The sequence below is a fragment of the Cebus imitator genome, unplaced genomic scaffold (genome assembly GCF_001604975.1).
Source record: "Cebus imitator isolate Cc_AM_T3 unplaced genomic scaffold, Cebus_imitator-1.0 Scaffold1, whole genome shotgun sequence".
Lineage (NCBI taxonomy): Eukaryota > Metazoa > Chordata > Mammalia > Primates > Cebidae > Cebus > Cebus imitator.
In genome coordinates this window covers 17,822,459-17,845,973 of record NW_016107316.1, presented here as the reverse complement: position 1 = coordinate 17,845,973, position 23,515 = coordinate 17,822,459, and the positions used below count along the sequence as shown (strand labels likewise).

General features: G+C 56.6%; 3 protein-coding genes across 4 annotated transcripts in view; 2 read left to right on the top strand and 1 right to left on the bottom strand.

Moving 5' to 3' along the window:
• Nucleotides 1-2,690, top strand: part of HADHA (hydroxyacyl-CoA dehydrogenase trifunctional multienzyme complex subunit alpha) — a 55,263-nt gene extending 52,573 nt beyond the window's left edge. Inside the window, exons 18-19 of the mRNA XM_017524423.2 lie at nucleotides 1,319-1,433; nucleotides 2,011-2,690. Coding sequence (XP_017379912.1) covers nucleotides 1,319-1,433; nucleotides 2,011-2,302 — 407 coding nt within the window. The 3' untranslated portion in view covers nucleotides 2,303-2,690. The remainder of the gene's footprint in view (nucleotides 1-1,318; nucleotides 1,434-2,010) is intronic.
• LOC108301632 overlaps nucleotides 1-23,515 on the top strand; it is a 480,010-nt gene that overhangs the window by 154,278 nt on the left and 302,217 nt on the right. The window lies entirely within an intron of this gene.
• GAREM2 (GRB2 associated regulator of MAPK1 subtype 2) lies at nucleotides 3,935-21,731 on the bottom strand. 2 transcript variants are annotated; one of them, XM_017524409.2, is made up of 6 exons: nucleotides 21,493-21,731; nucleotides 18,519-18,659; nucleotides 11,066-11,196; nucleotides 8,303-9,346; nucleotides 7,235-7,404; nucleotides 3,935-6,373 (listed from the first exon to the last, which is right to left on the bottom strand). In XM_017524409.2, the coding sequence occupies exons 1-6, from the start codon at nucleotides 21,602-21,604 to the stop codon at nucleotides 5,344-5,346; spliced, it is 2,628 nt and encodes an 875-aa protein (XP_017379898.1). In that variant the 5' UTR covers nucleotides 21,605-21,731; the 3' UTR covers nucleotides 3,935-5,343. The 2 variants fall into 2 exon arrangements, with proteins under 2 accessions (XP_017379898.1, XP_037593851.1); XM_037737923.1 differs by lacking the exons at nucleotides 18,519-18,659; nucleotides 21,493-21,731 and adding an exon at nucleotides 13,558-13,626.

Here is a 23,515-nt window from a genome sequence, read left to right as displayed (position 1 = left end):
TGCTCTTATTGCCCAGGCTGGAGTACAGTGGTGCAATCTCGGCTCACTGCAACTTCCGCCTCCCAGGTTCAAGCGATTCTCCTGCCTCAGCCTCCCAAGTAGCTGGGATTCAGGCATGCGCCACCATGCCCAGATAATTTTTAGTAGAGACTGGCTGGGGTTTCTTCATGTTGGTCAGGCTGGTCTCAATCCCGACCACAGGTGATCCACCCACCGCAGCCTCCCAAAGTGCTGGGATTACAGGCGTGAGCCACTGCACCCGGCCATCATTGAAGATTTCAAAAATGATTTCATGAGTCAGGCGTGGTGGCAACCAGTTATGGTCTTAGCTGCTTAGGAGGCTGAGGTGGGAGGATCACTTGAGCCCAAGAGCTAGAGGCCAGCCTGGGCAACATAGCAAGATCCCTTCTCTTTAAAAAAGAAAAAGATTTCATGAGAACCTTCTAAGGGCTAGGACTATAGATTATGGACAAAAGTCAGAGTTCTACCCTTCTAGGGCTCTACCATCTCCTGGTCCAAGTTATGCCAGATGTACAAGCATTTTTATTCCCCCCCGAGACAACAGTGCAGAAGCAAGCTCTTCATCCAGGCTTTGCCACGTTGTCTGGCACCTGTGGGGAGAAAGTATAAGCTCAAAATACACAGTATACAGTTGAGGCCCACAGAGAGGTAACTTTCTCTCTTGGCAAAATAGCAAAATCAGCATTACAGCCTGGGTGTCCTACGGCTTGGTGTTGCATGTCTGGATGTTAAAACTCACCTAGGTGGCCTTTCTCATCCAGGTACACAGATGCCCAAGCTCCAGGTCACAAGATCCTCCTTCTCTGCCTACTCTTCTGACAAAGACTAATTTGCTAGGGTTAGCTAGCTAGACAAATTCAGGAATTCAGAAGAGGCCAGAGCTTCACAGTAGACCTACAGAGACAAGAATTCTCAGGCCAGGTTTTTGTTTTTGGGTTTTTTTTTTTTTTTTTTTTTTTTTTTGAGACAGTCTTGCTCTGTCGCGCAGGCTGGAATGCAATGGCATGATCTCAGCTCACTGCAACCCCCACCTCCTGGGTTCAACCAATTCTCCTGCCTCAGCCTCCCGAGTAGGTATGACTACAGGCTCCCACCACCACACCTAGCAAATTTTTGTATTTTTAGTAGAGGTGGGGGTTTCACCATGTTGGCTAGGCTGGTCTCGAACTCCTGACCTCAAATGATCCACCCACCTCGGCCTCCCAAAGTGCTGGGATTACAGGCATGAGCCACCACTCCTGGCCAGGCCAGGGTTCTGAGAACAAATAGTAACACTCCCTTTTCTTGCCTCTTTTAGGTCGAAAGTCTGGGAAGGGCTTTTACATCTATCAGGAGGGTGTGAAGAATAAGAATTTGAATTCTGACATGGATAGTATTTTAGCGAGTCTGAAGATACCTCCAAAGTCTGAAGTGTAAGTCCATTTGAATGGCTAATGCCTGGAAACATATGTTTCTTTGATACCCCAAAGCTTCCCAGCCCCTCTTCCATTTTCTTTGTGACCACCATACCTGAACAGGAGGACCACTCCTTATGCTGGCATGGTGCTTTCTACGCACGGGCTGCCTTGGTCTCTGCTCAGCATCAAGGTGAGAACCAGGCCACATTGGTGAAGGTCCTCCCTGCTCCAGCATTCCCTGGGAAGGTCCCAGAGAGCAGCTGGAAGGACTCATTCTCCTGGGCCCCATCACCCTCCCAGATCTTTGTCATGTGTGAACAGCTGACTGTTGTTGATGTCAAAAGGTATTGATTATCTTCTCAGCACCAGGCCCTGTTCTAGCTGCTCAGTTTCATGTTAGTTCAGGGAAGTTACTCTCCACTTTTTCCATGGGAAAGTGTGGCCCACCCAGGCAGCATCTTCTCTGAGGGCCAGCACTAACCCGCCCACAGAGCTCCCCGTGCACCCATCCTGACCTCCATTCTGCATCTGCAGCTCTGGCTTTTCTTCCCTTTTCCTCTCCTTCTACCTAAACATCTCTTTCTGTTGGCAGCTCCTCAGACGAAGATATCCAGTTCCGCCTGGTGACAAGTTTTGTGAATGAGGCAGTTATGTGCCTTCAGGAGGGGATCTTGGCTACACCTGCAGAGGGAGACATCGGAGCCGTCTTTGGGCTCGGCTTCCCGCCCTGTCTTGGAGGGCCTTTCTGCTTTGTGGATCTGTATGGCGCCCAGAAGCTAGTGGACCGGCTCAAGAAGTATGAGGCTGCCTATGGAAAACAGTTCACGCCCTGCCAGCTGCTAGCTGACCATGCTAACAGCCCTAACAAGAAGTTCTACCAGTAAGCAGGTCTCATGCCTCAGTCAGTGCACTAACCCCAGCTACTGGCAGTGCTGGTTCTCCAGCAGAGTGGCATCTAGATTTATCAGAATAACGAGAAGGAAGACAAACCCCGGCATTGGGTTTGCTGTTTGCTTCCCAATTAAAGTGCCTTTAGCCAAGACCACCTCTCCCTCCAGGTGAAGTCTGTGAGTTAGAGTTTGCACTTCCTATTGGAAGGTGGAACCCACTATGCTCATTGTGTAAGTCCCGAGGCTTAGAGTGGCAGCCAAGAGCCATCTGGAGCCATCTCTGTGCCTGTGCCTCCCAGGGGGCCAGGGTGGTCAGGGGTGGTGAGGGCAAATTCTGCACCCAACCAAACACATAACAATAAAAACCAAACTCTGTATCAGCGTCTTCGCCCTTCTGGTTTAAATGCCTCCTTTAAAAAGCAAGCTGGAAGAAAGCCCTGTGTTTTGGGAGTAAGAATGTGTGCAGAATTCTAGGTGGCACCTTAGGGAGGGGCTATGGTGAAAGTGGGACCTGATGGGCTCAAAACCACCACAGCTGCCTGAGTAGATGCTTTGCCTGGGCTTCTGCTCACCATGGTATAGCAGGATATTAAAGCTTTTTTCCCAGCCTGGATTTCCTCATTGTGTGATCTTACCCATTTCTTTTCTGGGTGAGCCTCATCCATAGGTGCTTCTTGAGATGTTTGAGGGAACACTGGCACTAAGAAGAGGCGCTGATACTTCCCTTGATGTTCAGCACTCCTACCACTCCTGGCTGCCTGATTACTGCACATCGGGGCTGCCCCAGAGATGCCTGTGCAGTAATCAGGCAGCCAGGAGCAGTAGGAGGAGTGTTGACTCCCCCACAGCACCTGCACTTCCCCATAGCCTCAGCCCCTCCCCACCCCATCCCTCTGGGGTGGAAAGTTCCTACACTTAGGTTCTGGCAGAAGCAGTGCCCAGTCTGGGTAAACAGTGTTGGGGCTCCTAACTGGGTCTGGCAGAAGGATTCATGCTGTGTGTGTGTGGAATCGTAATTCCAGTCCCCATTACATTCTGCACTCAGTTAAACTGTCAGATATTACCAGTTACTCCTGCCTCTGCTCCAGTTGCGAGTACTTCAAATATGTCCCTGGTCCCAGCTCTGTAGCTGGGACTGGCAGGCAGGGAACTCAGCTCTGGCTCTGCTTGGTCACTAGGAAGGAAGATCCTAAAACCAAGTCACCTCTGAGTTGGAATTTTCAGATGACTGGTGAGAGTAGAGAGCCGATCCCTTGTACCAAAGCCATTAATAGGCTTCCAAATGTGGTCTGAGGGAGCCTGAAGTTGGCATTCTGCCAATCCAGGAAGCTAAGCTGGGGCTCTGGCTGGTGGCATTGAGCTTTGTGCCTGGGTCTTTCCCTTCAGTAACACCAGGTAGTTGTGAATTATGTCGAAATGAATAGGAACAGGGGGGTTCTTACAGGGCAGGGAGGGGCTGGCAAGAGCCTTGCAGAAGGGAATGAAGGCTGCTACCAGCTGCCTCCACAGACATGTGAATGGTCATGTGCACACATCATTCCAAAGTCCTCTCCTGCCTACAGGCATATACACTGTGCCTATGGATCCCCATGGCCGTTTTTAAAAGAAAGCAGCTGACACCCAGAATGCCACTTGTATTATTCTTCAGCAGTCTAGGATTTATTTCACTAGTCCTTGAGGATTCATTAAATGATCTGCAAGAAAACCAAATGTCCCCACATAACAGGTACTGTGCTCCGCTCTCTGACCATTTCTCTGAGCTGAGGCAGCCTGCTTGGAGCACAGACCCCAGCATGGCTTAGCTACTCTTAAGATACAAAGTGGAGGAAATAAATATCTAGGTAGACTAGGTAAGGCAGGAAAGAAGGCTGACACCTTGGGCCTGACACTAGTGGGCACCCTGTGGTTGTGGGTGGGTGAGATAGAGAAGGGCACAGGGGTAGGGTGGGTTGTGGTTGGACACCATGACCAGAGCTCTGGGTGCCAAGCAGATCCCCATGTTGATTGATTCAAAGGCATAAAGACCTGCTCTGAAGCATGTGAACAATGGCAGGAGGCCTGAGCTCCAGGACGGCGCACTTTCCCAACGGTACCCTCCTGTGCCAGCGACAGAAAACCAGGGAAAGACACCAAGCATCGTCACAGCCAAATGATGGGGGGAAGAGATTGGCAAAATTGGGGGTGGTTGACTATCACTTGCTTCTAGAATCAAGGAGGAGCTGACCTAAATTGAGCTGCTCTTCCACGGAGTCAGTATTCTGAGGCTGAACCCCACCTGATGGATGGATGGCTAGTTGCAGTGAAGTCAGAACAGAAACCATGGTGCTAGAGCCATCGGAGCCATGTTTGTCTTCCTAACCAAATAAGTGGGTCGGGACAGTAGCAGAGCTGTGCTCTTCCAAAGTTGTCACCCATGAACCAGGAGGCAGAGGTGGAACCTCTGAGGTGCCATGGCCCAGGCTGGTACACGACTCACCTGTGTGCAGGGCCAGGCCCCTCAACCGCACTGGAGCAGAGGGGGAAAGGAAAGACATCCCAGACACACAGAAATCTACACCCGGACTCTGGGGCAGCTTTAGGCCAAAAGCCCACAGAACACAAAGGCGAGTGGGCACTTGGGTAATTTGTGCTTAAATTATTGGCCACCTTCTTGTCTTTAAACGGAACCTACAGGCTTGAACAGTGCAAGTCGTTTGTGAAGGTCTGTAGCCGGCCATGAGAAGATGTTAGCTCACCCTGAAGGCCAGCTTTTGACCTTGCTGTGGGAATCACGGCAAATGCCTCACAGGGCCCAGGTGGACAGTGGAGGCGCCTCCCCTTCCCCATGTATTCTGCGCACTCAAAGGCAAGCTGTCCCGTGCAGGGGTCTGACCCCAGACGACCACATTTCCACGTGCATCTCCCTGGATTCAGTGGCTGCTGTGCAGCCTCAGTCTCAAAATAGATCCTCCCTGCAGGCAGCACTTGCCACTCCAGAGTTCTGTCCCCTGGGCCCCCGAGCCAGCATTCCAGCTGTGCAGCTCTGGCTGGGGAGTTCAGATCTTGGGCCTCCAGCCTTTGATGAACTGCATGATCTTCTTGACCTGCAGCTTGGTGAGGTGAAAGTCATCTGCCAGGATGTCCTCACTGAGCTGCACAAAGATGCTACCATCAATGCGCTCTCGGGCAAAGAAGCTCACCACATCCTCTGAGAGCCCGATGAAACGCAGACTGCGAGAGACCTCCTCCAGGGAGAGTGCAGACAAGTCAGCAGGGGGCTGCCAGGAGGAGGCATCCCGGACTCCAAAGCCTGTGGCTCCATCCTGGGGACTAGCAGGAGGCCCTTCTAGGCGCCCCTGGGTGAGAAAAAGTCGTGCTCCTCCTGCCTCAGGTCCCTGGAGAGCAGCTGGTGACAGTGGGGTGGGGACCTGGCGCAGCACCAAACCTTCAGGCTCAAAGGCCTTGGGGGGGCCAAGTGGTGAAAGGTGGGGTCCAGGCCCAGGTGTCCCCACCACTCTGGGATCCTGAGAGCGCAGCAGCTCAGGTTCTGGAGAGCTGGCCTGCTCCAGCTCAAAGGGATCAAAGGGCTCCAGGGCTGGCTCCTGCCATTCAGAAGAAGAGGAGGAGGAGAGGGCGCAGGAGGATGGGGGAGCAGCCGAATAGGACTGGCCTGGCGAGGCCGGGCCTGGGGAATATGCAGGGCTGGAGGTAGCCACGGGACCTGAGGTGGTTGTGGGCCCAGAAGAGGAGGCCACTGAAGGGCCTGAGGGATAGGGAGGCCCAGAAAAAGGGTTGAGAGCTCCAAAGGGAGCAAAGCGCTTCTGGGCATGTGAGGGCTTGCATAGAGGTGGGCAACTGTGGTAGGTCTTGACAGGGGTGTCGACCCCTAGAAGGGAGGCAGCTCGACCGCTCAGAGGCTCTGTGAGGGTCCGGGAGGCCTGGCTGGGCTGTGTGGTTGAGGGTAGGGGTCCAGGGGGCGGGCAGCTAGAGGACTCGCCCACCTTGCAGTCCCCCCAGGTGCATGGGTAACAATAGAGAGAGTATGTGTCCGGTGACGGGGAGCCACTGCCACTGCGGGAAACTGCCCTGTGGACAGAGATAGACACACACACACAGGACAGGTGAGGCTGAGCGAGAGGAAACTCAACAGGGTCACACATGCAACACAGCCAAGCACCACTGTGACCTCAGCAGCATAGGCCTGCACCCTGGCCCTGACCCAAGACCCTCGGGATGGCCCTGTTCTTCCTTCCAGCATCCCCCAGCCCAGGCCAGAAAACACACAGGAAAAATGAAACAGAGCTGAACTTAATAAAAAGTTCTTCTTCTTTTTTTTTTTTTTTTGAGATGGAGTCTTACCGTATTACCCAGGCTGGAGTGCAGTGGCACGATCTTGGCTCACTGCAACCTCCGCCTCCCGGGTTCAAGAGATTCTCCTGCTTCAGCCTCCTGAGTAGCTGGGCTTACAGGCACACACAACCATGCCGGCTAATATTTGTATTTTAGTAGAAATGGAGTTTCACCATGTTAGCCAGGCTGGTCTTGAACTCCTGACCTCAAGTGATTCACCCGCCTCGACCTCCCAAAGTGCTGGGATTACAGGCGTGAGCCACTGCACCCGGCCTGAACTTAGTAAAAATCTCAAGACAGCAAGGAGCTCTCTCTATCCTGCCGCAGAGTCCTCACCTTGAGGGAACCAGGGAAACGCTCCCATCCATTCCTCAACATTTAGGAAAGAAGCTGAAGCAGGCAGAACCCGCCACTGGGCCCCAGGCCCCAAGACACCCAAAAAGAGCAGCGCCCCTCCCTCAGCCACTACACAGGGACCTGCACCCTCGGAACCTCCCAGGCCTGAAGCCTTCTTCCTCAGCACTGTCCTCCCCCTCCTCACCCTTCCCTGCCTCAATCTACCTTAGAACGCAGAACCAAGGGAAGGCAGGGACTCACCCATCCTGGAGGCCAGAGGAGTAGTATGAGAGGCTGGAGCTGGGGGAATGTACGGGCTGCAGCTTGGGGAAGCGAGGAGGAACCGGGGGGCTGCCCGAGAGCCGGCCGCTGCCATTGCCACCCCGGGGAGGCACTGGAGGAGCGTTGAGCAGGCGGCACTCCTCCTTCACCTACAAGCAGAGGACAGTGACGCCACCTCATTTCCAGGCAGCTGGCACTTCTTATCCTCCCCTTCCCAAGCGGCTGGGCGAGGGGGCCGTCTGGGCCTGACACCTGCCCCACTTTGCCAACAGGCTATCTGGCACCCCAACTGCTCACCCAGTCAGCCACCCACCCCACCCTTCCTGGCCTCCCCAGCCTCCCTCATGCACCCACACCCTGTCCCAACACATGCACAGCCTCCTGTTCCTTGGAAATCCATTATGGATGTAAGAAAAAGCATACAGAGGTGGATAAAACCTCCCTCCTCAAGGAAAAGGAGAGAAAACAGAGGACAAAGGCAGACCGAGGGGACAGAGGCAAGGAAGTGTCTGCCACCTGCATCCCTCCCTTATAGGTCATGTATCCCAAAGAGGACCCCATGGGATGCTGACGGGTGTCATGGGCAGGGAGAAAATGTTCTGATAAACAAGTTTCCTTAGTGCAGGACTTCTCAGAGCCTTTAATATACCAATGCTCCGTGACTCCAACATGAGGAGGAGGGGAAAGGGCTGGGAATCATTCACAGCATTTCGAAGCTTATGTTGCCAAGGAGCCTTCTTTTCACGGGACATCTTAAAGGACCCCTGCTCTGTGAAACCTTACGGGTTCAGTGTTTCGAGGCTCCTGCCAAATTCTCTGAGACTGGGGACCTACAGGCACCTCTGTCCCACAGCTCCACCGCCACCGCCACCGCCCGCCCCAGTGCCCCTTGCTACAAATGCTCTTGCCTGGCATGTCTCTGCCCTTTCCTTCTCCCTTTCCCCACCCCGCCACCTCCTCTGCCACAGACTCCGGGGCCGGGGCCCAGGAGAACCGGCTTTGGGCCCTAAGTGGGCCCGGGGCTCGGCCCCCAGTGCGCTCACTCACCGCCTCGGATTTGGGAGGGACGGGAGGCGGCGGCGCCTCGGGCTCCCGACGCCGCGGTCCGGCGGCCCCGAAGGAGATGAGGTCCGGCCCTGGGGGCGGCCGAGCGAGGCCCTCGGGCCCCTGGTGCGCCCACAGCTCCTCGTACGGGATCTCGGCGGGCGGCGCAGCGGGCTCGGGCGAGGCAGCCCAGTCTGGGCTCACGTACTCCTGGTCGCAGTCGCCGGCGGCCGCGGGCACTAGCGGGCCGGGGCCGCGGGCGAGCCCGGGAGCGCGCGGCGCGGGCAAGCAGAGGCGCACGCGGCGCGGGCTGGCGCAGTCTTCAGCGAGCTCGGCGGGCGCCTCGCGCACAGCCGTGGAGTACTCGTCGGGGTCGAAGCGCTCGCGGCAGTAGGAGGCGCTGTCGCGCACCAGGCGCTCGACGCGCGGGTCCCCGGCCAGCAGGCCCTGCGGCAGCGCGAAGCGCGGCGTGTCCGTGAGCAGCAGGAAGTGCAGCGGCGCCGGGCCCTCGCGGCGCAGCGCCAGCCCCAGCACCACCGTCTTGGAGATGATGCTCACCAGCTTGTAGCAGTGGCCCTCCCGCACCGGGTGCAGGTCGTAGGGGTTGCGCGGCGGCCGGCTGGGCACCAGCACGTTCACCGGCAGCCGCACGCGCTCGATGATGGCGCGCACCGTGTGCTCGCCCTCCTGCATCTGCAGCTCCAGCGGGCTGCGGGTGCTGAAGCGGCCCTGGCACTGGAAGGGCAGGCTCAGGCTCTCGTTGGTGCGGTGGTTCATGCAGATGAGGCAGGGCATCTTGCCTTTGACCGATCTGGCGCCACCGCCGCCGCCGCCTCCCGCAGCCCCCGCGCCCCCCGGGCCGCCGCCGCCCACCCCGGCCAGCGCCCCGGCCCGGCCCAGCTTGCGCAGGAGGGTGGTGAAGCGGGAGCGCTCCTTGGTGGTCTTGGCGCACAGGATCTCCGCCTGGCCCATGAGAGTGAGCTCGTCGCCCGCATGCAGCGTGAAGTTGTACACCTCGCTGTCCTCGCTGAACTCGCCCGACACCACCTGGGGATCCCAGAAACAGGGCAGGGCCTTAGCCAGGCCCCAGGGAAAGCGCCAGCCCCCAGGGACTGGAAAGGGAAAGCAGCCTTCCTCTTCCTGTCCTCGGGACTCGGACCAGGTGGAAAGCATTGGGCTGCAGGCCAGGAGATCCATGTTCATCCTGGAGAGACCACTAGCAGCTGTGCCACCTTAAATGAGTTGCCCCTCCACGCCTTAGCGGCCATATTTGATAATTCTTACTTCAAAGAACTGATGTAGGATTAAAAAGACTATGTGCAGTGACATATTTTTCTTTTCTTTTCTTCCCCACTGCTTGGATCAGCAACATATTTTTAAAGTATTCAGTAAATGATGACTTTTATTATTGTCTTTACCACTTGGACGATCATAATTCTCTACCCATCCAACAATGCTAAGCGAAGACAAATGAATTGATGGATAAAAGGAGGCCGAGCACAGTGGCTCACACCTGTAATTCCAGCACTTTGGAAGGCCAAAGCAGGTGGATCACCTGAAATCAGGAGTTCGAGACCAGCCTGGCCAACATGGTGAAACTCGTCTCAAAATTAATACAAAAATTAGCCAGGCATGGTGGTGGGGGCCTATAATCCCAGCTACTCAGGAGGCTGAGGTAGGAGAATCGTGTGAATCCAGGAGGCAGAGGTTCTGGTGAGCTGAGATTGTACCATTGCACTCTAGCCTGGGCGACAGAGCAAGACTCTGTCTCAAAAAAAAAAAAAAAAAGAAAACGGTTTGTAAACAGAATAGCTCTATCTGTACACAGCAGGGACTGTTTTTAGTTCTTTTGGGGGGGACGGACAGAGTCTCACTCTGTCATCCAGGCTGGAGTGCAGTGGTGCAATCTCGGCTCACAGCAAGCCTCCTGGGTACAAGCGATTCTCTTGCCTCAGCCTCTTGAGTAGCTGGGATTACAGGTGCGTACCACCACGCCTGGCTAATTTTTTCTATTTTTAGTAGAGATAGGCGTTCACCATGTTGGTCAGGCTGGTCTCAAACTCCTGACCTTGTGAGCTGCCCGCCTTGGCCTCCCAAAATGCTGGGATTACAGGTGTGAACCACCATGACCAGCCTGTTTTTAGTTCTAGAGACAGGGTCTTGCTCTGTCGTCCAGGCTAGAGGGCAGTGGCACATTCACAGCTCAGTACAGCCTCAAACTCCTGAGTCCTCCTGCCTCAGCCTCCCAAGTAGCTAGGACTACAGATGACCACCATGCCCAGCTAATTTTTTCTAGAGACAGAGTCTCTCCACATTGCCCAGGCTGGTCTCAAACTCCTGGCCTCAATCGATCCTCTGTCCTCAGCCTCCCAAAGTGTTGGGATTACAGGCATGAACCACTGGTTCCACTCCACTACAGGGGCTTATTTTCACTGCATGCCACAACCACCACCTCTACAAGTGGGTGCTGGTGCAGCTAGGGACAGGCTGTCCTGAAAAGTCTCCAAGTCAGGACATGACCCTTCCAGACACCCCCTCCTGCTCCACTTTTCACAGGAAGTCCTTCAGCCCAGGGGGTCCTATTCCCGACTCTTCTGACATGACTCAATTGTGCCAAAGGCCCCCAAGGGGTCCCCAGAAACCACTCTCCTTCTTGGATCCTGAGGGCAAACTTCCAACCAGGGCAACCTTCCAACCAGGGTCAGGGTTGTCCCTGAGGCAAGGAGTAAGAGTGGGGACCTCAGACCTGGTGAGGGAATGACTGACCTTGACGCTGAAGGTGATGGCTTCCATCACGAAGATGCGGTCAGGGAAGACGCTGGCCACCTCCTCCACACTGCTGAAGTACCTCACTGGCTCCCGCACATCCCGGGCCTGCTCCAGGAGCTTGAACTTCCCTGCATAGGGGGTGACGAAAGTTGCTGGAGTGGGCCTGCCTGCTGGGAGTCTCGCCTGCATCCCAAGAGCCTTCTTCGTCCCCGGTTACCACAATCTCAGCCAGCCCCTCGGGAACTCAGGAGGGCCAAAGGGCAGGTTTCCACTGGCATGGGCTGAAGGGGGCTGGTCATCTGGCTCCAGCCTCAGCGAGGTGAGCACAGATCCCTAGCAACTACAGCTCAGCCCTTACCCGATAGAGAGCCTGTGGGTGTGCAGTAAGGCTAATGGCTGCCTGCCCAGAGAAACCCGACTGCAAATAGCCCCAAACATGTGGACACAGAGCTGGCCTCTCATCAATTATCAGTGTGGCACTGGGATGCTGGCTCCTCGCTCGGTCCCAGCCTGACCTCTGACTTGCCATCAGAGTTCCTTTCCCTCTCTGGGCCTCTGGGTCCTCATCTAAAGGAGTGGGGACAGATGACCGTGGGTTCTGCCTGGATCTGGCATCCTTTGCATCCGCCCTGGGCTGCTGATCCACATGGAGATGGCATTGGACAGAGCAGGGCCTGGCCCAGGCCTTGAAGGCACTGGGAGAGCCACTCTGACCCCAGCCCTGTTCCCACACCCTGCCCTGGTCCAATATCCAATCTTACTGTCCCACGGGCTCTGACCTGAACCCAGCAAAGCCACCTCCCAACCTGCAGTTTGGGGCTGCGTGCTTTACCAAGCTCAGCACATGCCCCTAGGAGACACAGACTTTAAGGAAGTGATGCCAGTCTGTGAAGCTGACATCCCTGTGTAAGCTATCTCACCTCACTGGCCATACACCTTTCATATGCACACTGACATGAGCACAGAGACAAGCTCTGAATGCCTGGCATCAGATGGCTGGCCTCCCCTCAGGCTTTTTATAGCAGGAAGAGAGTTGTGAATAGGTGAGGACACAACAGGTCTAGAGAAAACAAGGTGACTCTTTAGCCTCTGAGTGTTTTTGTTTTTTTAAACAGGGTCTTGCTCTGTCTGGAATACAGTGGCATGATCACGAATCACTGCAGCTTCGACCTTCTGGGCTCAAGGGATCCTCCTGCCTCAGCCTTTCAAGTAGCTGGTACCACAGGCATGTGCCACCATGCCCAGCTAATTTTTTATTTTTATTTTTATTAGAGATGAGATCTCATTATGTTGCCCAGGCTGGTCTCGAACTCCTGGGCTCAAGCAATCCTTCTGCTGTGGCCTCCCAAAGTGCTGGGATTACAGGTGTGAGCCACCGTGCTGGGCCTTCTTTAGGTTCTGAAGCCCCCTTGGTAGTTACTTCTGTCACAATTCATTCATTTAATTATTGCACAGACATTGAAGGAGCACTCACTATATGTCAGCCACTATGGTAGGCCACACAGAGGGTACAAATCTGTGTAAAATACAGGCTGCCCTTGAAGAAATCCTGATACAGTGAGTGAGACAATGAGTACCCAGTGATGGCAGGATGTGATAAGTGCTACAACAGACTTGTGACAAAAGAGTCAGAAGACTGCTGGGTAGGAGAAACCTGCCTGGTAGAATCTCAGAGGATCACTGAGCTGCCCCTTAAGAATGAAAGGGAATTCATCGGCTGGGCACAGTGGCTCACACCTGTAATCCCAGCATTTTGGGAGGCCGAGGCAGATGGATCATGAGGTCAGGAGTTCGAGACCAGCCTGGCCAACATTGTGAAACCCTGTCTCTACTAAAAATACAAAAAATTAGCCAGGCATGGTGGCGCACACCCATAGTCCCAGCTACTTGGGAGACTGAGGCAGGAGAATCACTTGAACCTGGGACGTGGAGGTTGTGGTGAGCCGAGATCGCGTCACAGCAGTCCAGCCTGGGCAGAAGAGTGAGATTCTGTCTTAAAGAAAAAGAAAAGAAAAGAAAAAAAAGGGAATTCACAGAATGGGCATTCTGAGCCCCTGCCCCTGCCCCTGCCCCTGTGGAAGAAACAATGTGAACAAAAACAAAGAGACACAAAAGCAGACCACCTGCCCCAAATGGTGAGTGCCTGCAGGGAAGGACTTAGGGAGAGGGAAGACGGGAGGGGATACAGGCAGCAACTGGGATTTGAAAGGCTCTGAATGCCTTGCTAAAGTGGTAAGACTTTATTCTGTACAAAATGAGACCCACTGGTGTGCTCTGAGCAAAGAAATACCAGGATCCAGGTTGAGCTCTATTAAAGTAACCAGGAGACCAGTCAGGTAAATGAACCAGAAGGGGTTCTGGAGAAGAGCTAGGGAACAGCAGAAACAGACCAAGAGATACTAGGAAGGAAGAACCAGCAGGCTTGAGTGACTGAATGAGGGGAAGGTGGGGAAGGAAGGGACTCTGGATGATGTACTCAGGCCACCAACCTGGTCAGAAATAGAGATGGCAGGCCGGGCGTGGTGACTCATGCTTGTAATCCCAGTACTTAGGGAGGCTGAAGTGGGTGGATCACTTGAGGTCAGCAGTTCGAGACCAGCCTAGCCAACATGGTAAATCCCTAACTCTACTAAAAATACAAAAACAATCCAGATGTGGTGGCACACACCTGTAGTCCCAGCTACTTGGGAGGCTGAGGCAGGAGAATCACTTGAACCTGGGAGACAGAGGTTGCAGTGAGCCGAGATCACACCACTGAACTCCAGCCTGGGCAACAGAGCAAGACTCTGTCTAAAAAAAAAAAGGAGATAGCAGAGCTGTTAACCAAAACTGGGAACCCAGAAGGAACATGTTGTGGGGCCAAGGCAGATCCTGGAGAGGCCAAGGAAGGGGCCTTCAGGTGGTACTCCAGGGTGGGTGCCACCAGTATGTGTGCAGAACTTGGGGACATCTGATCACCTGCCCACAGGTAGCAGTCTTGGCTGTGAGGCAGGTGAGATGACTCAGGGAAGAGGAACAGCAGAGGGGATGTTCATCCCAGAAAAATGCCCACACTGTGCTCCTAGCCTGAACACACACACAATAGTGCATGCAGTGCGGGGCTTCCCGGAGACCCCCAAACCCAGCGAGAGACCCAGATGATTCAGGGTAAGAGGAGCAGAGGGCAGAGCCTGAAGCATTATCACAGAGCAGGGAGAGAAATGAGGGCCCAGAACAAGGGGAAATGGCCAAGAGAACACAGGCCGGGGAGCCCCCCAGCCCTGCCCTCACTGCCCTGGGACCCTCCTGGGAAGAGGCCTCTGAAGTGCCACAGCCCTAGAGGGCAACAGGGAAAAACCGGGGAGGGCGGCAGGCACGGAGCAGGGGTCTAGCACTTAAGAAGCAGGAACTGCAGGCACTGAGTAGCTCCCCTCCCTCCCGCTGCCTCCTTCCCTAAGTCCACACACAACCCCCCACCCCCGCCCCTGCCCCAACCACAAGTAGCCAGGCAGGGAGCAATGCCCACTGCCCCCTGTGGGGAGATTTGGAGCCAAGTCAGGGCTGGAGCTGAGGGAGGATGTGTCAGGGAAGATCGATGTAACCATGGCATCCAGCACCATCCCCCTCCACGGCAGCCTGAAGCCCAGCGCTGGTCATTACTGCCGGAGGAAGGAAGGGAGCTCTCCAGGGAGTGATGCTCTGGACCCTAGGAGCCTTTTCCTCCCCGCCAGCCAGGGGCAGCTTCCTCTCCTGCCTCCTCCTATGTGGGACCTGAGGTACCCCACAGCTCTAGGGACCTGCCCCATCCTGGCCTGCCCCTCCTCATTGTCCTTGCCGTCAGGGCACACTGCTGCCTCGCTCCTCACTTCTAGCCCCAAGCACCCAAGGGCTGTGGCAGGAGCCTGTTGACCGCTCTTGTCCACCCCTGCCCCACAGCACATACTCAGTAAAGAACGTGGGTGAAAGCTCAGGCTTTGGAGTGCGACAGATCTGGCTGAATCCCACCCTGCCACCAGCTATGTGACCTTGGGCAAATTATTTAATGTCTCTGGGCTTCGGTTTTCCCATCTGTAAAATGGAAACATCCTAGTTGGCCCACAGGCGCATCTGCCAAGTGCTGAGCAGGAAACAAGGCCAACACTGGGGCAGTGGCACCGCGCTCCGGGAAGACGCCTGGCCCCTCCCGCGGGGCTGCTGGGGACAACAGGGGCCAGGCCAGGTCTCCCAGACTCCTGGAGCAGAGCGCTGCTTGGAGACCCGGTCACCCGGCAGCGCCCTCCCCAGCCCCACCCCACGCCAGGCGCCGTCCTCCTCCCTCCCCAGCCTTCCCCGCGGCTCTCTCCGCGGTCCGCAGCCGGCCGCCTCCGCCTGCCCAGCGCCATTATTAATTCATTAGGCGAAATCAGCGTGGAACCCAGCCGTGCACTCAGCGCCCGCCTCCTCGTTAACCCGCTGGCCAGCGCCCTCTTAGGGGCCTCTGCTTCCCCTCCCCCGTGCGGGCTGACAGCAGCAGCCCCGGAAAAAGATGGGGCTGGGGCCGCGCCCCCCAAGACCCCGACCGTACACTGATAGGCAGGGACGCCAGAGAGATGAGAGGAAGAGCTAGGAGTCCCAGACCCACGGTTCCCTGGGAGACTCTGTGCCTCGGGTTCCCAGAGTGTTAATGACACAACCAAAATGAAGTCCCTAAAGTCACGTTTTTTTTCAGTAAGGGATTTTCCCAACCTTTCTTTTTATTCTTTTTTTATTTTTAATTTTTATTTATTTATTTTAGAAACATAGTCTTGCTCTGTCTCCCAGGCTGGAGTGTAATGGCACGGCCATAGCTCACTGCAGCCTCAAACTCCTGGACTAAAGAGATCCCCCACCTGCCTTCAGCCTCCCCAGTAGTCAGACTGCAGGCCTGCGCCACCACACCTAGCTAATTTATTTGTTTTTGTTTGTACAGAATAATTCTCGCTATGTTGCCCAAGTTGGCCTGGAACTTCTGGCCTCAAGGATCCTCCTGCCTCAGCCTCCTAAAGCACTGGGATTACATATATGAGCCACTGCTCAGGCAACCTTTTTTTTTTTTTAATCCCAAGAAGACCTGGGACCTCTCCCCGAACCAAGCTGGGAAATTTCTGTCTTGAGCAGGCCCACAGTGAGCTCCAAGCTCAAGACAGAACTCCAGGTCAGAAAGACACCTGAGATGAGTTTCCACATCTTTTAAGGGGTTGGGGTGGGTACCAACTTCACAGGTTGTAAAAGGCAAAAGCCTCTGTAAAGGGCTCAGTCCTGTTCGCCTGGCTCAGGGGGACCCAGGGCCAAAGGGGGCAGGGGTACCTGTGAGGAAGCAATGGGGCCTTCCCAGCTCAAAGCCTTCCCAGCCTTGGTGAGGGGGTTGTCAGGAGCAGCTGGGCACAGCAGTTAAAAACACAGAACTGGGCTGGGCGCGGTGGCTCAAGCCTGTAATCCCAGCACTTTGGGAGGCCGAGACGGGTGGATCACCAGGTCAAGAGATCGAGACCATCCTGGTCAACATGGTGAAACCTCGTCTCTACTAAGAATACAAAAAATTAGCTGGGCATGGTGGCGTGTGCCTGTAATCCCAGCGACTCAGGAGGCTGGGGCAGGAGAATGGCATGGTGGCGTGTGCCTGTAATCCCAGCGACTCAGGAGGCTGGGGCAGGAGAATTGCCTGAACCTGGGAGGCGGAGGTTGCGGTGAGCCGAGATCGCGCCATTGCACTCCAGCCTGGGTAACAAGAGCGAAACTCTGTCTCAANAAAAAACACAGAACTGGGCTGGGTGCGGTGGCTCATACCTGTTATCCCAGCACTTTGGGAGGCTGAGGCGAGCAGACCACCACTTGAGGTCAGGAGTTGGAGACCAGCCTGGCCAACATGGTGAAACTCTGTCTCTACTAAAAATACAAAAATTAGCCAAGCATGGTGGCAGTGCCTGTAATCCCAGCTACTCGGTAGGCTGAGGCAGGGGAATCGCCTGAGCCTGGGAGGCGAAGGTTGCAGTGAGCCAATATGGTGCCTCTGCACTCCAGCCTGGGCAACAGAGCAAGACTCCATCTCAAAATACACACACACACACACACACACACACACACAGAGCTGAGCCTGGCGCAGTGGACCACACCTATAGTCCCAGCACTCTGGGAGGCTGAGGCAGAAGCCTTGATTGAGACCAGGAGTTCGAGGCCATCCCAAGCAACATAAGGAGACTATCTCTAAAAACAAACAAACAAAAAAACACAGCACTAGGCAACCCACTGAAACTCCTGGAGCCTCTGTTTCCTGGTGAGTTAAATGGAGTTGATAAGACTTTCTCACCAGGTTGCCATGAGGATGAAATGACAAAAATGTTCGGCTCAGCATATGAAATGCAGCTTATGCTTAACACATGGCAGCTGTGGGATCTGGGGCTCACACAGGGACGTCTCTGGGATGGGGCCACCAGACTCCCATCCCTCCCACACAGGGGACAGTAAGCACACACTCCTGGTATGGTGCCTCAGACGCCAGCCATCAGTTGAGATACCTGGAACCGGCCATGCTCGTCCTTTCCTAGCCATGTGACACTAGGCAAGTCGCCTCCCCTGCAAGCCCTCCATTTCATCATCTGTAAAATGAATGGGCTGTATTTTCTTTTTTGGCAACAGAATCCTTTCTTCAAACAAAATCTTATTATATGTCAACATCACATATAAAACTAATAAAGATAGTCCATTAGCATAATCTTTAAAAGTCTAAAATTTTTAACATTCACTTATAAAGTCAACCAATGGAAACAATAGGTTTAACAAAAAATTGGGAAAAACAGGATTGGCATGGACAGACGAAGCCATGTCATAACCTGGGCACTCCTTGGTTTCTGCAGCGTTTGGTTGCACAGAACTGAAAAGGTCCTGGCAGGACATGTTCTCTTGAAGGGTCTGCACAAAAAAGGTTAGTGTGGCAGCTGAAGGTACTCTCAGAAGGCCTCTGATTAGGGTTAAGCTCTCACTCATAGTGACGTAAGAGTGTGGGTATTTTTTTTTTTTTTTTGAGACGGATTCTTATTCTGTCGCCCAGGCTGGAGTGCAGTGGCACGATCTAGGCTCACTGCAACTGGGACTATAGGTGTGTGCCACCGCACCCGGCTAATGTTTGTATTTTTTAGTAGAAACAGGGTTTCACCATATTGGCCAGGCTGGTCTCAAACTCCTGATCTTGTGATCTGCCTGCCTTGGCCTCCCAAAGTGCTGGGATTATAAGCATGAGCTACTGCGCCCTGCCGAGTGTGGGTATTTTTAATCATTAGTTTCAAATCTATTTTAAAATAAAATGTGAATCCAAAAACCTGTGAGCTACCTCTCTAAAAACCCAGGGCTCCACAAAACAGATGAAAACTTCTGGGCCCTGACTCCAACCTAACCTTAATCACCGCCTCGCTTCACCCCCGCAGGCTTTATGACAGCTTTCCATGGCTGGACACACCTGGGTACTGCAGGGGGATGTCGATCTTGGGCCCGATGACGTAGTGGCCCTCCTCCAGGGTATGAGCTGTCACCGTGGTCCACTGGCGGCAGGAGTGGATGAGCAGGATGTCTCGCTCACTGACACCCTCAGCGTACTCCCCTGGGAGGGGAGAGGAGGACAGAGGAGGAGGGGAGGGAAGACAGGACGTTAGAGGGGCAGAAAGAACAGACAGGGTGACCTCCCTACCAAGACCATCCCCCCACAGGGACAGCTCCCCACGATCCCTGTCCAGGTCAGCGAAGCTCAAGGGACAGGCGGGCTGCCAGCCGGGGCCTGGGGCTGTGGGTCTGGCTGTGAGCCTCTCAGGCTGTGACTCCCGACAGGGCCCCTCGTTCATCAGTGGCTGGAATGCCTGCTGTCCCTAGCTCTGTGCTGGGGCAGGGAGCTCTCCATGGATGAGCCCAGACAACCTCTGCCCTCCAAGAGCCCTTAGGCCCCTGGGGAGGTATGCAGAGATGTAGCAGAACTAGAGGCCCTGCCTGGAGCATGCCTGGGGACTTGGAGGGCAGCAGCAGGCTCTGACTGGGGGTGGGGGTGGGGGGTAAAGGGAGACTTTAATGAGCAGATGATGCTAGAGAAGGGCCCTGTTGGGGCAGCGGAGAGGGCCCAGATGGGACTGTCCCTTACAGGTCCCAGCTGTGAGAACTCCCCAAGAACCACAGGTCGCTGGGGTTGGGAGAATGACAAGGCATAGAGCAGCTGATTACTGAGTCTCCCAAGGGCAGCCCTTCCTTTTCACCCACTGCCTTGTTCAGGGGACCCTGAAGGAGAGGGAGGGAGTCCCCAGAAACTCCCAACCCCATCTCAGAGGGGTGAGATGTTGGAGGGGTTGGGAGTGGAGGTTTAAAAGGCAGGAGTGAGAGGCCCAGTCCTGGGGCCTGGGGGAAGCTGCTCTGGGGCAGAGGTGTTGGGAGTTGGCAGAGGTGTTAGGAGGGGTCTGGGCCTGGAGGCTCCAACCCCAGCAACAGTTTCCAGGGGAGCAGGAGGGGCAGTCCAGCTTCCAGTAGACAGAGGGGCCACGTCCTGGCTGCAGCTGGTGGGGAAGGTGGGGGTGGGGAGCATCTCCTTCCTTGCTCCTTCAGCCACAACTTAGGAAATTTCTGCCAATCAAATGGGAAATGGTTTACTCTGACGCTGGGGTTTCCATAAAGTGTGTACTTGTGCGGTATGTGTGTGTGTGTGTGTGTGTGTGTGTGTGGCAGGGTGGGGGACGGTTCAAGGGCTTGGCCCCCACTATGTGTGTGTTGGGGGGGTTGTCTGAGCCTTCCTCTGCACCTCCTCACCTCTGGGGACACAGGAAGCTCTCCTCCAACTCTGCCCTCTGCTTTGAGAGCTGCCCTAGCTCCCAGCCCCATCTTCCACAGCCACACAGGCACACACCAGTAACCAGGGCTCACGACCACCAACAGCTGAACCACAATAGCCCACAGTGACAGGTGCTTGTCACCCAAACGACACAACTCAGTCTCAGGCCAAGGGGCCCCTCCCAAATGCACAGGCACATAGGCACCTACCCTTCAAGGCCATCCAATTTTGACCACATATTCACACTCTTAAGGTGACCCAGCCATAGCCACACACTGTCACACACAACAGATGGGGGGGGTGCCATCACACCAGTTGTTCATTCACTTACCTATTCATTCATTTATTCAATTCATAATCTTTATTGGGCAAGGATACCCTGTCTCAAGGATCCCGCAGCCAGGTGGGAAGACAATAAACTGGCCATTATAATGGGTGTGCAGTAAGAGACAAGACAGAGCTGGCACCAGGTGTCAGGGGAGCCCAAAGGAGGCCCTACCCAGACCGAGGAGCTCAGAAAGGGAAGATGCCAAAAAAGATGTGTGGGAAGTGGCCGGAAGACCCCAGGGCAGCGTCCCCCATTGACAGGCGGACACAGTACCACATTTTGACCACCAGGCCGCGAGCCGGACAACCAGACGCTGGCCTGCCCGACGGCCGGGGCGCCAATGCTCCCCCTCGAGCCTGCTCCCGGGACAGCTGACGCCCACTGTGCCCACTCCTGGCCGCCGCTGGCCGGAGGAGGGGCTGCCGGGCCCTGCAGGGAGGAGAGGAGCCTGTGGCTGCGGGCCCCATTAGCATTCAGGGAAGTGAGTGTGCCAACGCGGGCCAAACCCCTATTCTTCTCACACACAAAACCCCCGGCCTGGCTGCCAGCCCCGGCTCCCGCCCCTCCCCCAACCAAGCAGCCCCTCTCTCCCCCCAAACGGTTCCCTCGCTCCATGCAGCCTCCGGCCGTCCCCTCTCATGCCCCCAGCCGTAGTTCCATCAGCAGAGCGGCCGGGGACCCCAGGTCCTATTAAGAAGTGGGACAAGATTAGGGCGAGGACCGGGGTTTGGGGGTCACGCCAGGCGGCAGACCCGGCTCCTGCGGGCCTCTCCCGAAGGTGGCCTGCCCGCCCCAGGACCCAGGGCTAATCCCCAAGACGCGAAAGGAGGTGCGAGAAGGGTCCCCAGAGGGACGGAGCGGGACTGGTGGTGGCGGTAGGGGGAAGACAGAGTCCGGGTCCCAGGGATGAGGGAGGACAGAGGTGAGAGGCCGGGGACAAAGGAACCGAGGGGGCGCGGCCGGTGCGGGGGGCCCAGGGGCAGCGAGGGAAAGGGGGGCACCGACGGGGCGGGAGCAGGGGCTCGGCCCCTTCCCGGACTCCCACTGGGCCGGAAAACTCTGTCCCTGGCCCTGTCCCCGGAGTCTGTGCCTGTGTCTGTCCGAGGGCCCAGGAGGCGGACCTGGCGGGTGGGCCCCGCGTCTCCCGGGAGGCGCGCCAGGAACCGCTCGGGGCCCGCGCCGGGGAGCCAGGAGAGCTCGGGGGCCGCACCCTCCTCACGATCCATCCCGCTGGCCCCTGCCTGGAGAGCCCACAATTTCCCTGCGCACCCCGGTCCCCATCCCCAGCGACCCCAGTACCTGGCCCAAGGCAGGCGAGCGTGGGCAGGCGGCAGCGGCTGACGATGAGGTCGAGCGGGAAGGCGCCCATGCTCCAGCGCAGGCCGGCCAGCCCGGCCGCCAGCTTCTCCATGGCATGGGCGCCCCGGGGCCGCCGTCCCGGGGCCCCGACGGTCAGTCCCGCGCGGCCCAGGCTCCCGCGCCCGCAGCCACCTCCGGGGGCCGCCGCGGTGCTCGCCGCCTGGCAGCCCCGCCGGGCCGCGGGCGTCACGTGGCCGGCCTTCCAGCGGGGCGCCGACCCCGGCCCCGCCCCCGGGCCCCGCCCCCTCCCCGGGCCCCCGCCTCCTGCTCTGTCTTCCCGGACCCGGACTCCCTCCTGGACCCTCGCCCCCGGACCCCCACCTCTAGCCCTGTCCGCCAGGCCCCGCCCCCTTCCTCGGACCCCCGCTCCCGCACCCCCTTCTGGGACCCCCGGCCCCCTGCCCCGTGTTCCGTCCGCCCGCCCTCGCCACGCTCCCCGGGCCCCGGCTCTCCGCCAAGCCCTGCCTCCCCTCCGGCCAGCTCCCCCGCGCCCAGGTGATGGCGGCTGATGGAGGACCCCTGGGAGGGCGCCTGGAGGGACAAGGAACACCCGAGCCGCATCTGCGGGGTTGGCACGGGCTCGGCCTCTTCCTCCTGGCTGGGCGTATCCGGGCCCCTCCGCAGCCCCTCATGCCGGTCTCCCGGAGGCCGCGCCCACCCGCACCCGGTCCGGCTCCGCAGCCCAAAGCTCAGGTTCTGAATTCCGCTCCTCCAGGACCTTCATTACCTCCCGCTTCATGGAGCTGGGGGAGGCAGCCTTCTTAACCCCGTTTCACTGATGAGCAAACTGAGGCGCAGAGGTCAGGTGGCAGCCAGGACTTCAACCCGGGTTTGACTCCAACCCTACTGCCCAATAGCACCCCGCAACGCCCCGGCATAGAGCACCATCCAGGTTCCCAGCGCCCCCTTAGCCGATGGCCCAGTGTCCCGGCGCTCCAGCACTTCCGCAGCACGAGGTGTGGATTGGGTCCATTCAGTAGATGAGGAGGCTGAGGTTCCGGCGCGTAGCGGGTGCTGCTGGCCCCTCTCGGATCCTACTAGAACCGCCCCCGCACCACCACCATCCCTTCTCTTTTCCTGAGACAGGGTTTCCCTCTGTCACCACCTCTTTCACCTTGGTGATAGAGGCCAGGATGGTCTCCATCATCTGACCTCGTGATCCACCTGCCTCCGCCTCCCAAAGCGCTGGAATTATAGGCATGAGCCACCGCGCCCGGCCTTCATTCTCGTCTTTTAATTTGCCTTTCCTTTTCTGCCCTCCTCACCTCTTCCTTCCAAGCCCTTTGGACTCCAGCTCCGGGCTTCCTTTGGGACCCCCTTCCCAGAAGCTTCGATGGACTCTCCCTCTCCTTCGCTGTCTGCGGCGCCCTCTGCAGGTAATCGGGGCATGGTGCGGGCCTGGCTGACCTGGGACGTGCAGCCACCAAGTGGGGCTTAGCTCCTAGGCTGCTCCCTCACGGACTCCATTGACCCCAGTCCTCAGCCTCGGTACCCCAGGGAAACCACCACCAAGTACACACAAAACCCTGTCTTCTGAGGTGACTGACACTTGGCATCTTATGGCTTGGACCCCATGAGAAATGGCAGCTGACAAGAGGAACACCACCCCTCAGCGAGAAGAGACGTTTTATATCAGTGGTTCAATTTTCATCTGCTGCAGAGGAAAAAACTGAGACTCCAAGAGCAGAAATGCTTTGCTCTAAGGTCACAGGGCAGGAAAGAGGCAGCGCTGTGACCAGAAGGCAGGACCCCTGCCTGCCCGCTTGACCAAGGCCCTTCCCCAGCCTGGCCCACACCCCAGCCCACCCAGGTGACTCGGATGGCCCAGATGGACTTGCCTCTCCTGGGTCTGTAGGGGTGGGGTGGGTTCTTTCCCAAGGAAGTGGGAAGGAGAAGCATAGCAGGAGGGGAAAAGAAAAGAAAGTGAAAATACAGGAGTCTAAGAAGGGAATGGGCTGGGAAC